Below are 14,111 nucleotides of genomic sequence, written 5' to 3'. Positions count from 1 at the left end.
GCTCTCCGGAGGCGGGACAGACCGTGGAGGGGCGTGTTTGCAGAGCTGGGCAGAGCGAGATTCGGTTTCGAGCAAAGAGGCGGGGTCTTTGCTGGGTAGGCGGGGCTTTGTGGGTGCTGCGAGGCTCTGGGACTCTGCTGTGGCGCTGAGGGGGCGGAGCTCCGGTTGCACTCCTCGCGGGCCCGAGAAGCTCTGGGCCAATGTGTAGTTCTCAAAGATCGGGAGGGGGCGGGGCTCTCTGCGTGGGCGGGGCTCAACTAAGGCGCCCTTCCCCAAGGGGCGGGGCTCCCTGTGTGGGCGGGGTTTTGCCCAATCGGGCTCGCGTTTGGATTCCGGGCGGGAGGGTATCGTCTGGTGGTACTAGCCTGTGGTCCTGTCCCCGCCCGAGCAGGTGGCTCGCCCCTCCCCTGGGCAGGTACACACTGCTGGAGAGGTGGCCCGTCTGCGCCCTCCTCCTGGGCTTATATGAGGCTCCACTCGGACACCCGGGCATGGAGTACGCTGCTCGACCTCAGCTATGGAGTTGGATGAGCTGTGCCTGCTCGACACGCTGGTCTACTTGGAAGGTTTCATGGCCTTCGTGGCCTTTGTGTGTCTCGGGTTAGTTGGCTCTCCTTACGGCCGCTACTCGCCGCAGTGGCCCGGCATGCGAGTGCCCGCGCGACCTGCCTGGTTCATACAGGAGCTGCCCTCGATGGCCTGGCCGCTGTACGAGTACATTCGTCCTGCAGCCGCGCGACTGGGCAACCTGCCTAACCGCGTCCTGCTGGCTATGTTTCTGATCCACTACGTGCAAAGGTAATGAATGGTGTTCCCTCCTGCGCTTGCTCCCTAGGTCCCACGGCTCAGAGACTTAATTCCAAAGTACATAGGATTTTCTACAAAGTGGGGTAGATAGAACCGCACAGAAGTGGTGGAAGTCTGTGTCTGGTCAGGGATAGTGGCACAGTGGTCCCGATTTCTTCTCTGGCCATCTGCAGACTCCGCCCTAAGGAGTATCTGCGATGTCACCCAAGGAGGGTGATGTTATTGCATTTCTACTGTTTCCCCCTTGGGGAATCTATCCCTGGTAGCCTGTCTCATAGCCAGGTGACCTAGCTTCAGCTTGCTAACATCCTACTCTGGAATCACTCTGGACCCCGAATGTGGACTTGAGCAATTTCAGAGATCTTTCCCAAGAAGTATTGTGTGAAAAATGTTTCAGTGACCACCTCAAGTCTTTGGGTTTTCTAATAAACGAGGCTGGACTGTCTCTAGTTCTTATCCCTAACTGACTCAACATTTATAAATAATATTTAAATGTTTTCATCTAGATTCTGGAAACTGCACAATAAAAAGGATGCCTCTGTATCTAAGAAAATTGAGTTCCACGACATTTGGGACAATGGAAAATCTCTTATCCTCTCTGATCCTAAAATACTCATTTCCTAGAGAGGCTGGGAGAATTCAGTGTTGTGTTAATAGCCTCTTCTTTCTTATATTCCAGTGAGGAGGAAGAATGGCTTCTCAGATCTAGTGCCCACAATTCCATGGTGTCCAGTATGGTATAGGAGTTGATTGGTTTTTTTTTGGGGATGGGGGTGGGTTTTTTTGTTTGTTTTTTGTTTTTTTGGGTTTTTTTTTTTTTTTTTTTCTTTTTTTTTTTTCAAGACCGAGTTTCTCTGTGTAACAAACAGCCTGGCTGTCCTGGAACTTACTTTATAGATCAGACTGGCCCTGAACTTGCAGAGTTCAGCTTGCCTCTGCCTCCTGAGTGCTGGAATTAAAGGCGTGCACTGCCACCACACAGGGCTCTGGAGTTGACTTGATGTGTTTCTCATCAGTTTTAATGCAGGCATTTTATATGGGGACACAATCAACATACAAGGAAGAGTGGATTCTGTGTACCCCCAAATTGTTGATAGAGTATTCAAGAAGCTGAGGAGATGGCTAAGTGGGGGGGGGGTAGCCATTCAAGCTCAAGGACCTGAGTTCGCATCCAGGGACCCAGCTCCTCCCTTCTCCGAGCCTTCGTTGCACATCTTAAGGGACTGGTCTGCAACCGAGCTCCGTTCTCAGTCTGAAGGGAATCTCCGGAATTCGTGATTTATTTTGACACACCTCTAGCGCTCTGCCTCGCAGAACCTGCTTTCATCCATTGGAGATGCACACAGACACAAATTTTGGTGTTCTTATGGAGGTACTCCTGAACGAGAGTTCAGTGGATATTCAAACAACAGTAATGTCTCAGCCCTTCATAAAATAAACCAAAGCTGTTTGATAAAAAGTCCGTTTAGTAGACTATATCTTTTTTGTAGCTGTGCGTGCGTGCGTGCGTGCGTGCGTGTGTGTGAGAGACAGAGAGAGAGAGAAAGCGATAGATTAGGTGGGGGGAGAGATGCACATATGTCACAGAGCACGTATGTAGGTCAGAAGACAACCTTGGCCATTGGTGTTTGCCTTCTACCTTGTTGTTCACGCTGTGTTTACCATCCTACCTACCTGCTGAGCCTCAGGGGTTCCCCGTGTCTGCCTTCCGTTTCCCTACAGGGGCATTGGTATTATAGAAGCACATACGTGCTCTGTGACATATGTGCATCTCTCCCCCCACCTAATCTATCGCTTTCTCTCTCTCTCTGTCTCTCACACACACGCACGCACGCACGCACGCACGCACAGCTACAAAAAAAGATATAGTCTACCAAACAGAGCTTTTATCAAACAGCTTTGGTTTATTTTTATGAAGGGCTGAGACATTACTGCTGTTTGAATATCCACTGAACTCTCGTTCGTGGGAGTACCTCCATAAGAACACCAAAATTTGTGTCTGTGTGCATCTCCAATGGATGAAAGCAGGTTCTGCGAGGCAGAGCGCTAGAGGTGTGTCAAAATAAATCATGAATTCCGGAGATTCCCTTCAGACTGAGAACGGAGCTCGGTTGCAGACCGGTCCCTTAAGATGTGCAATAAAGGCTCGGAGAAGGGAGGAGCTGGGTCCCTGGAACGGAGAAAAGAGAGGGGACTCACAGACTATTGGAATGAGAATATATGTGCCATATTTAGATTGTACAGCCAAAAAGATTACCAAAAGCAGCCTGAGGATTACATACAGCATTTTGAAACTAATACTTGGCTTAAAGAGTTGAGGGGTGGGGATGGGGTCAACAGTCTAAGGTTTAAAAGACATCCTTGCAGAAGTTATTTTTGGTGTAAGGTTGTGGTGACCATTGCCCAAGGTTCTAGTGCTGGCAGAGTCTTAGGATAGATAAGTCTTGTCAGGAACACATGTGTGCAAGCCCCCTATTTTAGTACTTATTGGCTTTATCTGTCATTAGTACTTGGCGAAAGTGATTCTTATTTGAACAGCTGTCACCTTTTCCCCTTTTGATGGAGTACTTCCTCTGAACTCTGATCTGGTCCTATGAACAAGGGATGGTAATTGGAAACCGGTGTTCACAAGTGCCCATATCTCGGGCCGTGAACAGGGGAAGCGTAGAAGGGGCAGTTCTCCCGAGCCCACTGCGAGGCTCTCTTCGCTGTTTTGTAGACAGTATCATTCTAAAGTGCTGGTTCTTACACCATCTTGTTAAAGTCTGTGCATTTGCAGAGGCTTGACATGCAGTAGGTACAGAGTTCAGAATCCTGTTACTCAACTCAGGAAAAAAAAATCATTCTACCACACAGAATTCTTTCTCATAAAAAAGTAAGCCATTGTTCTGTTTAATTTTTCTCACCCAGAATTCAGACTTCTAACTATCACCCTCTTCAGGGCTATCTCTTCTATTTCATGGTTCCTTTCAACTTCGCTTATATTTCCCTCTTTACTTTTATATCTTGTAAATAATCTTATTTATTTAACCCTCCAAGAAGTAGACAAAATTAGTCTACTTCTCACTAAAAGAGCATGCCTTGGGGTTGGGGATTTAGCCCAGTGGTAGGCGCGCTTGCCTAGGAGGCACAAGGCCCTGGGTTCGGTCCCCCGCCCCAAAAAAAAAAAAAAAAAAAAAAAGAGCATGCCTTATGTTCTTCTTCTAGTTTCCCTACACCCCAAACTCTTCAGTTTGATTTTCCTGTGCCCTGTATATATAATTTAGTATAACTTTACATTTTCAACCTATATGGGTGTGATAATGTACTTATTTCTTTAACCAAAGCTCTCTGACTTCCAAACCAGAGATCCTGAATTTTTTTTTCAACTTATGGAAATTTCATATATATATATATATATATATATGTATATATATACATACATATATATATATATATATATATATATGTTGTCATATCTTCAGACACACCAGAAGAGGGCATCAGATCCCATTACAGATGGTTTGTGAGCCACCATGAAAGTGCTGGGAATTGAACTCAGGACCTCTGGAAGAGCAGTCAGTGCTCTTAACCACTGAGCCATCTCTCTGGTACCCTAATTTTGGTTTTCTGAGACAGGGTTTCTCTGTGTAAGCCCTAGCTGTCCTGGAACTCACTCTGTAGTCCAGGTCTTGAACTCAAGAGACCCACCTGCCTCTACCTCCTGTGTGCTGGGATTAAAGGTGGGTGCCACCATGCCCAGCTACAAAGTTCTTTCCTCTGTCTTAGGGTTTCCATTGCTGTGAAGACATACCATGAACAGGGCAGATCTAATAAAGGAAAACATTTTTCCCCAAGGCTGCCTTACAGTTTCAGAGTTTTAGTTTATCATGGTCGTGGCAGGATGCAGGCAGACATGGCGCTGGAGAAGGAGCTGAAAGTTGATCCACAGGCAGAATAAGACTGTGTCACCGGACATAGCTTGAGTATAGGAGACCTCAAAACCTGCCCCTACAGTGACACTTCCTCCAACAAGACCACACCTCTTAATAGCGCCACTCCCTATGGACAAGTATTCAAACACAAGAGACTCTGGGGGCCATAAACTCATTCACTATTCAAACTATGATTTACATTTGTAATTACCTAACTTCATTAAGTGCCATACCTAGATCACCTGTGAAGAATGAGCTATCAAACAGTCACTGTCTCAAGTTCAAAGTCAACCTGGGCTACATATGGGACCCTATCTCAAGAAAACAAGGAACATATGCTATGATGGGTGGTCCTTTTAAAAAACAAAACATTATTTGTAAAATTGAGCGTATTAGTGAAAAGTCTCCTGCCTAGGAGCAAGGAAGTCACTGAGAAGGACTGTCCTTTTGACACACAGACAAGCAGAGAGCAGCCCAGGGGAGTTAAGGCAGAGTGGGAATCCTTCCTTACCTGTCTCAGAGAGAAGAGAGACCTGAGGACACAGGCCTGCAGTCAGGTTGTCCCTGACTCGCCAGTGGCAGGCTAAGAGATTGTCAAGAGGAAGAAAAGCAGAACTCGGGGGCTGGGGGTTCGCGTCTGCTGAAGTGTCCCTGACTTACAGGTGGACATGCATGCATCTTAGCTCCCTCGTGCCCAGCCCTAGAGAAGCAAGAGTGGCACCTCACTTCCTTGGAGTCCAGACACACCAGGAGACCTTAGGTGACAAGTCTGTCTCTGTGTAACAAGTGAGGAGCCCAGAATCAACTATGAGGTTGGACACAAGGAAGGCAGCAGTTACTCTGGTCTGGCACTCTTTTTTTCTTCTCTGGAAAGGGTTTCTCTCAGTGTAGCCCCAGCTGTCCTGGAACTCACTCTGTAGACCAGACTGGCCTTGAACTCAGAGATCTGCCTGCCTCTGCCTCCTAAGTGCTGCGACTAAAGGTATGCTCCCCTGCCAACACCACCAAGCTTGATCTGGGATTCTGACAATTTGTTTGTTTTTAAGCTTTTATAAAGAAATGCTTCCAAAATGTTTTCTTTTTAAAAATATATGAAAAACTAAAGCCCTTGGGAGTAGACGCTGCCTTGTGCTCTCAGCTGCACATTGTTTAAGGGAGATCTTAAACCCCTCACAAATACTGAGAGCTCCTCCTGGCCAGCCAGGCAAGGGGAAGCAAGCTGACAGTCCTGCGCACGTCTCTCAGTTTGCTAGCAAACTTCAAAACACTTCACTCCTCAGGTTTGCTTAAAACGTGGCATAAAAGAGATTTGGGTTAAATACTTTTCAAAGAATGTTATGTGTCTGAATGTTTTTGCCTACATGTATGTCTTGTCTGCACCACAGGGGTGCAATATAGAAGACATCAGACACCCCAAAACAAATGACAGGACCGCGAGCTTCCATGTGGATGGTCCTCCAGGCCCTCCATTACTGTTAACAGTGTTGGTTTAGTTGAGCCATAGTTTGTAAGTCAGCCTTAGTTGAGGTGCGTTAGGCATTTTTGGCCTTAAAACACAATTTGCAACAAGTGTGGCTATGTAACTTACAAAAATGGGAGGGCTCTTGTTTTAGAATATTTATTAATTGTGCACCAGAAAAACACTGATGTTCATTAAAAGGACTGAATCCAACTTATGTTTCTGACAGAATGGAACAAGGTTCAGCTTTGGACATTTTCTTTTTCCTTAATAAGTATTCAGCCAAAACAAACCATTTAGGCTAAAGCAGGTCCCATAACAGCATGTTTTGTTTGGTTCTTTGACACAGGATCTCATTGCAAAGACCAGGCTGGCCTTACACTTAGGGTCCTCCTGCCTGCCTCCTGCTTGCCTGTTCTCTCTTTACATTACTAGTTCACCTTCTTTCAATGCTTTCTGAGTTTAGGGATGAACACTCACTTGTTCACATTTTAGGTAGGCCTGTTGGAAAAATCCGCACACGATCCCTTGGAATTGAGGGACAGAATTTCTCAGTTTCCCATGAACCAGTCAGTGCCGGTGATGGGAGAATCTTAAAGTGTTGTTTGCAGAGTTTGGGGTTCCCATGGCTCTTGGCAGCAGACAGGTAGGTTTGTACCAGACAAAGGAATCTCTTATTATTGTTTGAGTACAGGGATTTGACCAAACAGGAAGGTGGGTGAAGAAAATGGCACACCTATTTCACTACTCTAAGCTATGGGTAGTGAACCCAGACAGATGAATACACTTATTTCCCCTCCTGGAAATAAATAACAAGCAGAGAGAGCCGGAAGAGGAAGACACACACCTTTGGGGGTAGCAGAGGGCAGCAAGAAAATACCAACACAACCACAGGGTTTGCATATTCAAGAGAGTTGAGGTCAGGCAGGCTTTGCAAAGGCACATGAGAAGAGAATCACAGAAAGCATTTCTTGCCTCAGAGGATCAGTAATAAAGGTGTTCTGCCCAAGACAAAGCACTTAGTTTTCCATCAACACGGACAGCAAGGAAACTGATAGAAGGAAGTGCTTGGCAGGGCAGACTGACAGCTGAGAGCTCACATCCCAGATCAAAAGCAGCAGATTGGCCTCAAGCGGCACATCTCTAAGCTCTCCAAACTGTCCCCAGTGAGACATTTCCTCCAGCAAGGCCCTATCTCATACTAAGTCTCTCCAAACAGGGATCCAAACCTTCACATGCTGAACTACGGGAGATATTTTGTCATTCGAACCACCACAGCCAAGTTAAATTGTGAAAACGCCTTGTAGAAATGGCCTGTTCCATCTGTTTGTTTGTTTGTTTGTTTTGTAAGGTGGCTGTTGTGCAAGCCACGATTGCAAACGTGCTCATTATCAGGCGCACTGCAACAGACCTGTTCTCCCTCATTACCTTCCACACTTAATTATCTGTGCTTTCGCTGTTGTTTGTGTTTGGCAGTAACAGGGTCCCACTGAATGGCCCTGGCCTGTCTGGAACTTGATATGCATAAGAGGCCCAACAGTCTGGCCTGGAACTCAAGAAATCCTCCTACCTCTGCCTGCAGAGTGCTGAGAATAAGGCATGTGCCACCACACTTGGCTTTATCTGTTTGTTTGGTTTTTGTTGTTCTGTAATAGAGTTTTGACAAACAGTGCATTGTGAGTCTGCATGCTATCACAGGGCCATCCAACACCACCTTTTCATGGGGTAAATGCCTACACTGTAGAGGATTTCCCATCGATAACATGAGCTGTTTCTTCCTGGTGCCTTACCATGAATGAAGGATTGGCACTCATGATAAATAGTCTACTGTCTGAAGCGCACACAGTACCGGCAGATCCAAGGGCTTGATAAATGCCAAGAGGCTCTGTTTCCCCTTTCATACATGCTGGTCTGTCCGTGTGTATATTCTTCCAGGCTCAATGCCAGTGATGAGCTTCTGGAAACAAGAGATTAGAAACAAAGGCAGTGCTTCCTAAAATTTCCTTTGGTGTTCTGAGTCTAAGCCTTTGGATTTGAAATGCCAGGGTTAATCATAGGCAAGTGAGGGAACAGAGGCAGCCCCACAGATGCAAAGGCCACCTCCAGAGTGGCAGGGGCTAAGCAGACCCTTCAGTAATGAGGAGAGCCTGAGCGCCTCTGCCAAGTGGCCACCTTGGGCTACTCGTCTGGGGACTGATGGTACTAGAGTCCTGGTATCAGCGACTTCATTCACTTATTTGTTTTTATTTGTTTTAAATGAAAATTAATTAATTAACCTTAATTAATTTAAATTAATTTGGCATCCAAAATAATGAGCAGTTGCCTGACTATCTGTTGGTCATCTTCTCCGCTTGTCTTTTCCATCCCACTACCCCCTATCCTCTACCCCCACCTGCCTCTCCCATCTCCCTACCCGCTTTCCTCTTCCCACTCTCTCCTTCTTTCAAGTCCCATCTGTCTTTTTATGTCATATGCCCCACCAATATCTTTCCCCCTCCTCAAAGTCCCCACTCTGGTTTTGGGACCTGTACCAGTACTATATATATATATGTGTGTGTGTGTGTGTGTGTGTGTGTGTGTGTGTGTGTGTGTGTGTGTGTGTGTGTGTGTGTGTGTGTGTGTTATATATATACTATATATATATATATATACATATGTGATCCATCCATAGAAAGAATATGCACTATTTGTCTCACTAACTCTTGCTTGTCTTGCTTAGCATAAGGATCTCCAGTTCAGTCGACTTCCCTGCAAAAGCCATGTGACGTGGTTTCTTTGTGGCTGAGTGGAAAACTGCTCCAAAGCCCTTGTTTTGCATGGTGCAGTTTTTAAAACCACTGGGAGATACGTGTATGTGTGGTGGAGGCTGTAGGGGAGGGAGGGGCACATGCCACTAGACACATAGTCCAAGCAGTTAGGCAACATTGACGTTTTCTCAGCAGAAAAGATAAGCAGTTTCCATTCGCCCTAAACATCTCACTTATTTATTAAACGGCCATCCGAGCTGTATCAGCAAGTCCTGGAGGTAAACCAGGGTGGAAACAGCACTTGATGCTGCTAAGAGGCCACTGCAGCCAGTCTGGCAAACTCTCCCTCGTTGGTACAGGTTGTTGTGGGTGATACAAGACTGAATGAGAGAGCAATAGAGAACAGGGCCCCTTGGGCAAGGCCCAGAAGTGGCGCTAACGAGTCCAGCCTGGCTCCTGTGTGACTGCACCATTGCCTTGGGAATAGAAACCTGCTGTGGTGCTGGAGGAAGAGAGGCATTAGTGGCTGGGAGGAGCCGAAATCAACTGCAATAGCCCTGTACACTTTGGAGAGTCTCTTGGACTCCCTTGACCAACAACCAAGCATGGGAAGCCATGCTTGGCACTGGGGACTTTATTAGATAGTCTGTGGCTCTAGAGACAAGCAAACCACGCAACTACTGAGAGCAGTCTACGGAATGCAGTTCCAATGGTTCACTTGAAAAGTTCGTGTAATTCAGTTTGGTCCAGTCCTTAGTAGGCCCGCTCCGTAATATTGTAAGCTTGCAGATGCATTTCTTCCCATTAAATACTGGATAGCAGCTCCTGAGTACCAGAGGGATTTTTAAAGCCAAAGATTCCAGCTCAGGGAACATGGGCAGAGGCGCAGGACTTAACGTCTATTGCAAGTTTACGTGATAATGTAGATTTCGTGTTGAATTTGGGCACCGTGGAAAATCTGGTAGAGCAGTTGACATGACTTCAGATTCCAAAAACCTTGACATTAAACTGTGGTGTGCTTGCACATCGGTGCAGAACATTGCCTTTGAAGTGGATGATGAATCATGGAGATAGTTATCAAGTCAGCAGAGAAGCTGTTCTCAGAAGCCCCCGCAGAGATCACCAGGAGCCTGAGTGTTCTTGCTCTGAACTCAGAAAAGTGCACAGACCCCTTTCTAAGCCACCAGACTACTGGGCCATAACCTAGCAGTAAGGGCAGCCCATTCCTCATGCTCAGAGCAAAGGGTGGTGTTCGAAGCCATGGTATACTGGGTCTGCCAGTGGGTGATGCCCTTCCCAGTCCAACAGATTAGGAACATCAGATGCAGCAAAGCAAGAGGAACACACAGACAGAATAGCACTTCACACTAAAAATGTCCCAGCCAGTACTTGTGACAGGTTCAGAAATTAGCACTGAACTTAAAACCAAATTGCTGCCTACGATTCCAACATCCTGGAGAAGTTGCCACCCACAGTGTGTCATTCATCCCTTGGAAACTCTGTGGCCTTAGCCCAGAGTGGTCAGACTGTTTGTTTTCACATCTGTTCTGTGTGTTTTAATCTTAATTTTTCTTTCCTCTTTTTGAACCCTTAATCCTGGGGATTAAACTCAAATTCTTATGTTCATAAGACCATACCTAGATACCCTTCTGGCCACCAGTACACTGGATTCTAACAGGCATATTTTCTTTTAAAGTTTTTATATTTTAAATGTCTTTCCATGACATTAAATGCTGTGTATGTGTGTCTGTCTGTGTGGGGTGTGCACAGGCAGACAGAGGCCAGGGTGTCAGACTCCTTCGGAGGTAGTTTTAGGATGCAGGGATCTGTCCAGTTCTCTCTGAGTTGGTGTATGTGTTTCGTGTTCTGTTTGATTAGAATCCTGAATACTATCTGTGGCTGGTGAACATGACTGAAGCATAATTAGTCCTTCATCTAAAAACCCTGGTTTTAAAGAATTATTTATTTATTTTATGTGTATGAGTACACTGTTGCTGTCTTCAGACACCAGAAAAGGGCATCAGATCTCATTACAGATGGTTGTGAGCCACCATGTGGTTGCTGGGAATTGAACTCAGGACCTCTGGAAGAGCAGTCAGTGCTCTTAACTGCCGAGCCATCTCTCCAGCCCCAAACCCTGGTTTTAGCATAGAGTTAATCAACATGAGTGTGAGTCAAGGGTGCCATCTATAAGACAAGCCCGAGTCATGTAAACCAACGATACAGGACACCCTCCAAGTCTTAAGTTTGTTTCTTCCTTGTGTTTCCTAAGGACGCTGGTTTTCCCGGTTCTGATCAGGGGAGGGAAGCCCACCCTCCTGGTCACCTTTGTCTTGGCCTTCCTGTTCTGCACCTTCAACGGCTATGTACAGAGCAGATACTTGAGCCAGTTTGCGGTTTATGCTGAAGACTGGGTGACCCATCCCTGTTTCCTGACAGGTGAGTGCACACAGGTCGGCCCTTCCACTCCTGTCCTATAGGTTTCTATCAGAAAACCCACATTAGAACCACAAGTCTGGCGTGTGACTTCCTCCTCCTCAGGGGGTCCAAAGGCTGAGGCTGTCCTTGATTGCTCAGAATAGGACAGGAGGCCTCAGCCAAGTACCTTGCTGTTCTTGGTCCTTTAGCAGATGGTGTGATATAGAGAACTTGGAATCATGGGCAAGCTATGTACAGCAGGGTGAGGGTGCCTGGAGGCACAATGGCTGCCCCTGACTCAGCTGTCTGTGGGCCCAGAGCTAGGACTCAAGAATAAGAAGAGGAGTTGCTGGGGTTGGGGATTTAGCTCAGTAGAGTGCTTGCCTAGCAAGCGCAAGACCCTGAGTTCGGTCCCCAGCTCCGAAAAAAAAGAAAAAAAGAAAAAAAAAAGAAGAAGAAGAAGAAGAGGAGTTGCTTCTCTCTCTCTCTCACTTGCTCTCTCAAATGCTTATTTTATTTATTTATTTTTTGAGGATTTTATACATCAGTATTTTCTTTATTATCTTTCCACTCCTCTCTTTCCCCCTCCTCTGACTCTCCCCTATCTCCCCAACTTCCTCTCCGACTCATGAACCCCTTTCCTTTAATTATTGAGACACATGCACGTGCGCATGTTCTTCCTCTTTCAGCAGCCATTGGTCGCCTGCAGCTCCTCATCTTGTGAAATTTCCCCCAGCCACATTGGCGTGCCAACTGGTGTTGTCATCACATAAGTCTTTGCTTAGGTAGCCATACTGTTGAGATCTCATGGGTGCACCTTCCCAGTCATGTCTAGAAGGTACTGTGCCACAGCAGATGTCCTGGTCCTTTGGCCCTTACAATCTCTACCCCCTCTTTCTTGATGTTCTCTGACTTGACTCCAGTGGTTGGGTTACGGATGGATCAGTTCAAACTGGGTGCTGCGCCTTCACTTGGTCTCTGCATGGCGAGAGCCGTAGGTTCCTGTGACAGTATCTGCTGCAGCAAGGAACTTCTTTGAGGAAGGATGATAGCCACACTTAGCAGGCTGGGTTGGAGCACAGGCTACGTGATCCTAGCTAGGTCTGGGTCTCAGATAAATCAAATGAGTCATTTTTGTGTAAATTGTTCAAATCATTCTGATAACATCCTTTCGGCCTGTGGGTGTAGTCACCATCTGAAGCAGCTCCTGGGACATATCACGTCACCCAGAGGCACCTTTGCAGCTGGTCTGCAACCTGAGCTGTCTGTTAACTGTTTAAAGAACTCTTGGCTTCCTCACCATTAATCGGAAGGATCTGGAAATAGCAGTGACACGCCCAGCAGGAAGGAAGCCATATCCCTCTCCTGGGTGGATTTCATACACTGCATCCTCTGTGAGGACACAGGAAGCTGCACGGATAGGTAGTTGCCCTTTAGCTAGTTACTGCCAGAAGCAACATTATTTCCCCTAGCCATAAATGTGCTCAGTCTGAAAGATTTGCCGCTGCAAGTTATAGACGAGGAAGATTCTCTGAACCTCAGTGATGTGTGATTCAGGTAAAAGGGCTTTACCACAAAAATGCACAGCCTGTTGCAAACTGTCAGTGTGTTCAAGGATGCTGAGGCAGAGAGAAGGTTGTAATAGCAAAATGAAGGGGAGTGTAGAAGGCATTTACAAAGATAACCAGGGTGGATCGAGTTAGCCTTAACTATTTCCGAGGCAGACCCCTTACAGATACCTCTCCTAAAAGGTGCAGTGGCTGGTGGGTAGGGCTGAGCAAGGGTCTGGCAGAACCTGTGTGGTAGTAGTTCCTATATACATGCATGCCGCCTGATGTACACTTCTTACACGTACATATGCATCCCCTCTGTTCTGTTCTTCCTACATGTATACATGCATATTCCCTGCTCTACTGTTCCTACATGTATGTACATGCTTGCACCCTCCTACTCTTCTCTTCCTATATGTATAAATGGATGCCCCCACACCCTATTTTCCTACATGTACATGTGCATGCCCCCCATACTCTATTCTTCCTACATGTATACATGCATGTCCCCATACTCTATTCTCCTACATGTTTACATGCATGACCCCCACACCCATTGTTCCTACATGTATACATGCATGCCCCACACTCTTTTGTCCCTACATGTATACATGCATGCCCCACACTCTATTGTCCCTACATGTATACATGCATGCCCCACACTCTATTGTCCCTACATGTATACATGCATATTCCCTGCTCTATTGTCCTACATGTATACATGCATGTTCCCTGCTCTATTGTCCTACATGTATACATGCATGTTCCCTGCTCTATTGTCCTACATGTATACATACATGCCCACACTCTATTGTCCCTACATGTATACATGCATGCCCCACACTCTATTGTCCTTACATGTATACATGCATGCCCCACACTCTATTGTCCCTACATGTTTACATGCATGTTCCCACACTCTATTGTCCCTACAGGTATACATGTATGTTCCCTGCTCTATTGTCCCTACATGTACATGTGCATGCCCCACACTCTATTGTCTTACATGTACACATGCATGCCCCACACTGTATTGTCCTACATGTATACATGCATGCCCCACACTGTATTGTCCTACATGTATACATGCATGTGGTACACTCTATTGTCCCTACATGTATACATGCATACCCCCACTCTATTGTCCTACATGTATACATGCATGTCCCACACTCTGTTGTCCTACATGTATACATGCATACCCCAGACTCTATTG

The 14,111-nt window shown here is 46.3% G+C and overlaps 1 protein-coding gene across 1 annotated transcript in view; it reads left to right on the top strand.

Moving 5' to 3' along the window:
- The first annotated feature begins 308 nt into the window (after nt 1-308).
- Srd5a1 (steroid 5 alpha-reductase 1) overlaps nt 309-14,111 on the top strand; it is a 35,280-nt gene continuing 21,477 nt past the window's right edge. Inside the window, exons 1-2 of the mRNA XM_032894826.1 lie at nt 309-798; nt 11,200-11,366. Of these exons, the coding sequence (XP_032750717.1) occupies nt 518-798; nt 11,200-11,366 (448 nt within the window). The 5' untranslated portion in view covers nt 309-517. The remainder of the gene's footprint in view (nt 799-11,199; nt 11,367-14,111) is intronic.

Source organism: Rattus rattus, chromosome 2 (genome assembly GCF_011064425.1).
Source record: "Rattus rattus isolate New Zealand chromosome 2, Rrattus_CSIRO_v1, whole genome shotgun sequence".
Lineage (NCBI taxonomy): Eukaryota > Metazoa > Chordata > Mammalia > Rodentia > Muridae > Rattus > Rattus rattus.
Note: the sequence above shows the minus strand (reverse complement) of the source record. Positions and strands in the feature narration are given on the sequence as shown.